Source organism: Equus caballus, chromosome 17, assembly GCF_041296265.1.
Source record: "Equus caballus isolate H_3958 breed thoroughbred chromosome 17, TB-T2T, whole genome shotgun sequence".
Classification (NCBI taxonomy): Eukaryota; Metazoa; Chordata; class Mammalia; order Perissodactyla; family Equidae; genus Equus; species Equus caballus.
The window spans coordinates 19,012,285-19,018,284 of record NC_091700.1 but is presented as its reverse complement, the minus strand read 5'-3'; the positions used below and the strand labels follow the sequence as shown (position 1 = coordinate 19,018,284).

Sequence of the window (6,000 nt, the reverse complement as noted above, 5' to 3'; positions counted from 1 at the left end):
AATGCCACCCCCATTAGGTCATTGCCTATCTTGGGAGGGGGGAATACGATCTAATTTTGGTTTTCCTCTTCCTGTGCCTAACAGTAGCATGTACTTTGTAGAGACAATGTTAAGTAAGATGGAGGGGCCTATCCTCTCTAGTGAACTGTTAACGATGAGCAACTTCTTTTGAGTGCCCCATCATTACAAATTCTCTGGACAGTGTTGATCAGCCAAACACACTGCTGAAGAAACATGCAGGCAGTCCTGGCCTCCATTTCATACCCTAAGTCACAAATGGGAAAAACCTTCTTAGAGTTGTTACTGCTCAGTGCTACTGGAACACACCACCAGGCTGAAGGTAGAAAGGAACCACAGAAAAGAGCAATAGGGTTATAGTTTGGTATATACTATACTTTGTACTCACTATAGTACACTACACTATGTTGTACTACACTATACTATACTACGCTTTGCACTGCTTCCAAAACATAATTGTTTTAATGGTATTATAATCCCCATGAGGCAAAACTTCTACAGACTTATAGGTTCCAAACTCCATGAGATTTAGCTTGAATAAAGATTCATCAAGGACATGTCCTAGCAAAGTATTTTCCAAGCTGCAAACAATGAAATTAATGTGGTGTTTTCATTACTAACACTTTGTTTTAATGAAAGTATAAAAAATATCAGCATGCACTGCAGTAATAAGGGTACATTTTTGTGAACACACACACACTTATACGTGTATGTAGGTACTAGGTAGTGCTAATAAAACATTTCTTATTGTGGGTCAATGTTTTCAAAAGGGTAAAGGAAGTCACGGGCCTAAAATATTAGTTTCACATGTTTTTATTCCAGTAAAAACAAAATAAAACTTAAACCCATACTCATAGAACAGAATACACTTACTGAAAGTTTTGACAGTGTACAAAATTAAAATTTGTATATTTAATCCAGAGTTTAACAATAAACAATACATTAAAGTCTATGTTATTCTGGGAGCAAATCATCTCCTAACTCTTCGTCAGCAAAATCATCTTCATCGATCCTTTTTTTGGCTGCAGTTTTTGGTCTTTCTATTTGAGGGCCAAGTGGATCCACATAGGAGGCATCTACATTTCAAAACAGATTGTTACATTAGAGTAATACAGAAAAACAAAACAAATATGAAACCAATTAGTCCCATAATCAAAAGCAGACAACTCAGAGTGAACAGAAATGCTCTTCCAAGTCATTCAAAACTGTGTCTGTATATGTAAAATTCTTCATAATGCCCAATTATACATTTTTGCCATCTCACCAATCTTCTTCAGACCTGTTCTGCCTGTAGGAACTGGGCGGGGAGTGCCAGCACTTGCCTATTTCTTTGTTGCTGCTACTTTCATAAGGCTCATTTGTCCCGGGTAAAGCTCTGAGTCTGGCACCTAGTCGTTCACCTTTACTACTGGCACTACAGTTCTGGCCACTGTCTGCAAACACAGAAACAAAAATGCATTTGTTTAACATGCTGAGAAGACATAACACTACATTATGAATCTTAAAGAATACTTAATTGCCAAGAAACAAGCAAGCTGTTTCATTGGGAAGCCAAAAATCCAAGGGATGTAGTTCTTGTTTTCTGAAATTTAAAAGAAATCTCTGGCTGAGAATCTATAATATACATAAAACATCACTTAGAGTAGTCTTTATACATATTCTTTCAAATGTGTGCTTAGGTACAGGCTTCAGTTTTATAGATTCACTTGTGAGAAGTTAGAGACCACTTTGATGAGCATAATCTAGCAAAGGACAAAGAGCAGCTGAAGAAAGAACAAACAGGAAGTCGTAAGATCAGTCTGAGCTGTATCATCCACCGCGTATCAAGCCTGGTGAGGGGCGAGAAACCACATCAAATGAAGAACAGAAGAGGCTGGGTAAGTCTAGCTGAGGTGGCAGAGAACCTAGATCATACAACCAACTTTCTTCAAACATCTCAAGAATGTTCATACAGAAGAGGATTAGATTTACACGGTATAGTAGGATAGATTTTGGCTCAACTCAAGGAAAAACCTGAAAAGGATTATAGTGTTTAAATACAGAATGGCTGCCATGGGAAATAATGCAATGCATATCACTGAAGATTTTCAGATAGGGTTGAATATTCACATTAGCAGGAAACATTATTAGTGCATTTTAACCCTGAATTTCTATTATATTTTCTAAAGAACCACTCCTCTAGCCCCACAGTTTGTATTTCTTCTGCTTAAAATTCTTATAATGTTATATTTTTTTCTATTATGGAAGCTTCAATTTTAATGAAAGTAGTCCACCAATATATACTGACCATTTCTTTTATTAGTATACTTTATATTTTAGTTTACTGATAATGTCTCTGGGAATAAGTCAAAACAAGATGGTCTTTAAAATCCCTACATTTTAAGTTGGTCAAGCGAATCAAAACTGTAAGTCTTCTCTGGGTTCTTATCAAAAACATTACGATTCCCTCCACTGTTGATATCATTGGAAAATAAAGTGCCTTAGTTTAATGTTTTGGATGTGTCTACACATTTTGGTATGTTTCTTATTATGTTGTTCCCCTCTAATTTTTTGTTACAGTTAAGTCAATTTTTTCCATCTACAAGTGTAAATAGGTGTCTGTCAAAGTGCCTAAGTAAGCTCAGGTCAAGAAAGTTTGAACACCATTGCTCTAGGCAATATTTATTTCACTTCACCTTTCACATAGCTACAAGTTCTCTATAGAGTCTAACAAAACCCTGACATCTCCCTCAGGCATCCAAAGCCCCCTGAAACCCCATGTACAATTCCCAGCCTGAAGGATTCCAATACTGTGGGAAGAGCAAACCTTTAAAAACTGAAAAGTGATCTCCTTAGAATACAGTTTTTAAACACTTTCTATTATAAAGACCAATGAGGGTATATCGTGAATATCTGCACTTCATCATTTTCAATCAACTTTCATGCAGTAACACTGCTATACGTGAACAGCTGCAAATGGATCAAGAAGCCTTTATAAGTCTGCAGGGGTTTAATGTCTACATAATGAGACAAATTATTATAATCACTTCACTATAGTTACAAACAACAATTGCTATTTCCTAGAGGGAAGTTAAATGACAAATAAGTTCAGAGAATAAGAATCTGGAGATCAATTTATCTGACTTATCAATCAATTAACACTAAAACTTCCAAAAGATACTTATACTTTGTAAGAGAAAAATTTTAGAATCATAAATTATAGAGTAAGAAAAAATCTTGAAACTTACCTATACCAGAAAAAAATAGAATACCCCTATAAAATGGACATTGTATACAAAGAGATAATTCCCAAAGTAAATAATGCAATAGGTCAATAAACACATAAAAAAATGTGTAGCCTTACTTAATCTTAGAAACATAATAAGTCAGAAAAAAACAAGTCAGAACACTACATACTGAATGATACCAGTTTTAGAAAGCTGAAAACAAAGCAAAATTAAATATATTGTTTGCATGTACGATAAAATTGTATATGAAAAGGCAAGAAACTGAAAAATATAAACCTGAATATATATAAAATATAAAACACAGTGGTTATATGTGGGGGAGGCAGGAGATGGAATGGGAAAAAGCACACAAGTAGGCAGGACAGTAATGTTCTTGTTCTAATATGTTATGATAGTTTAATTAATTTTAATTTTATTAATATGCTTCATAAGTTAAGAATGCTACATAGGTTATTTTGTAGGTATCAAATATTACATAAATTAAACAGTCACATAATTCTAAATGTAACATTCAACATTGCCTATTAAAATGGCCAAGATTTAAAAAATATCAGGTTAGCAAGTGGAATGAACAAATTTTCTGAGGGTAATTTGGTAGTATACATCAAAACACCTAAAATTTTGCATTCAGCAAGATAACAGAATAGGAAGCCCCAGACTTTGCTCCCTTACAAAAATACCAACTTACAAGAATATATGGTCCAAAAGGTCTTTATAAGAACCCAGAAACCAGGTAGGTAGTCACAGTACCCCAGGCAAGCTCAAAACCAAGAACAATTGCATTGAAACAGGTAAGAAAAGCCATTTCACTTCAAATGTGTCTGCCCCTACCCAAAGTCAGCATAGCTCACAATTTGCAGAAAAAGCCCAACTTGCAGGTTCTCCTTCAGGAGGGAAAAGAGAGGAACATACATCCACTGTTTTGGTTTTTCAGGGAACTGTCTGAGAGACTGGTTTCTGTCTTGCCTAACTTGGAGTGCCGATGAGGAACCAGCATACTCTGGATGCCTGAAAGCTGCTGAGAACAAAGAGAACTCAGTGGCTTGTTGCAGTGCCAGAGTACCTCCACCACTGCAGACAGAAGCTGGCACAGCTTGCTGTGATAAAGAGAAAGTGTCCAGCTTGTGATTCTTCCATCAGCAGGAAAAGAGAGGGGAATGTACATCCAACACTCCAGCTTTTTGGGGAGCTGCCCAAGGGTCTGGTTTCTGTCTCACCTGACTCAGAGCACTGATGGGGAACTGGCATATCTTGGATGCTTGTGGACTGCAGAGAACAAAAGAGGGCTGAGGAGCTTGTTGCACTGCCAGAGATCCTGCAGTATGATAGACAGACACTAGAGGAAGGAAGAGATTAGAAATTCTGAAAAAGAAACCATCAAACCTCTCTAATTAGGAAAGTACACATAGAAGCTGAGAAAAAATGTGCCCCATAAAAACTCTGAGACACTGCCATAATCTCTTGGGGCTGACTGGTGATTTGGACTGGTACAAACCAGTCCAAAAAAGAAGTGGGAGAAGTGACTGTTTTTTCAAATGAAGAAAACACAACAAAAAGTAAGAAGACACACAAAGAAACAGGGAACCATGGCCCAAAGGAACAAAATAAATCTCCAGAAGTTGATCCTGAAGAAATGGAGCTCTATGTGTTACCTAACAAACAATCCAAAATAACTGTCTTAAATAAGACCAATGTGCCATAAGAGAACACAGATAGACAATAAATGAAATCAGGAAAATAAAGCATGAACAAAACAAGACTATCAACAAAGAGAAACTGTAAAAAAGAACCAAATAGAAATTCTGGAGCTGAAGAACACAATAATACCATAACTGAATTGAAAAATTCACTAGAATGATTCAAAAACAGATATGATCCAGCAGGATAAAGAATCTGAGAACTCAAAGATAGATCATATGAAATTATCAAGTCAGAGGAACAAAAAAATGAAGAATGAAAAATGAAGAAAAGTGAAGAAAGCCTAAGAAAATTATGGAACATCATATGCAGATCAATCTACATATTATGGGAGTCCCAGAAAGAAAAGAGAGAATAGGACAGAAAGATTATTAGAAGAAACAACGGATGAAAACTTCCCAAATATGAGGAAGGAAATGAACATACAAATTCAAGAAGCTCAAAGAATCCCAACTAGGATGGACCCAAAGAGGCCCACACTGAGGCACATTATAATCAAACTGTGAAAAGGAAAAGAGAAAGAGAGAATCTTAAAACCATCAAGAGAAAAGTGACTCAAGTGACGTCAGCATCATGGCAGAGTGAGTGGTTCCCTTTGTCTCTCCTCTCTAAGTTACAAATAATCAGATACCTACTGAGCAATAAAGGATTCCCTACACAGCACAATAAGATACATAAGAGATCCAGCATCTATACATCTGAAGGCAGCTGGACTGGACACATGGGAGGAAGTAGAATGAGGGCAGCAACTCCTTCTCCCTCCCTGGCAGCAGTGATCCAGGGTGCAGCTCCTCATGCTGGCATGAGCACCTGTGAGCAGTCATGGTGGGAGTAGAAAAACAGCTCGCTCTCTGCCCATCTCCCAGAAGATCCAGCACACGCCCCCTAACCTTCCCCTGGCAGAGGACAGGTCTTTCCAATAGTGAGGTCAGTATGAAACACTCAGATTTTCCCAGCTGGGGCGGGGCACCCTGACCTGAGTTTTCAAAATACATCAGTCAGTGCCAGAGATCAGAGGCTGAACGAACGAGCATCAACAACAACCTCTCCCTGCTCA

At 37.3% G+C, this 6,000-nt stretch overlaps 1 protein-coding gene across 5 annotated transcripts in view; it reads right to left on the bottom strand.

Moving 5' to 3' along the window:
- Positions 1 to 815: 815 nt before the first annotated feature.
- The window catches only part of IFT88 (intraflagellar transport 88), a 135,547-nt gene continuing 130,362 nt past the window's right edge, over positions 816 to 6,000 (bottom strand). For 3 of the 5 annotated variants that reach the window (XM_005601085.4, XM_070239447.1, XM_070239446.1), the window contains 2 exons: positions 1,341 to 1,451; positions 816 to 1,094 (listed from right to left, as the gene is read on the bottom strand). In XM_005601085.4, coding sequence (XP_005601142.2) covers positions 973 to 1,094; positions 1,341 to 1,451 — 233 coding nt within the window. In that variant the 3' untranslated portion in view covers positions 816 to 972. The remainder of the gene's footprint in view (positions 1,095 to 1,340; positions 1,452 to 6,000) is intronic. The other 2 variants (XM_014731953.3, XM_070239448.1) reach the window with 1 other exon arrangement.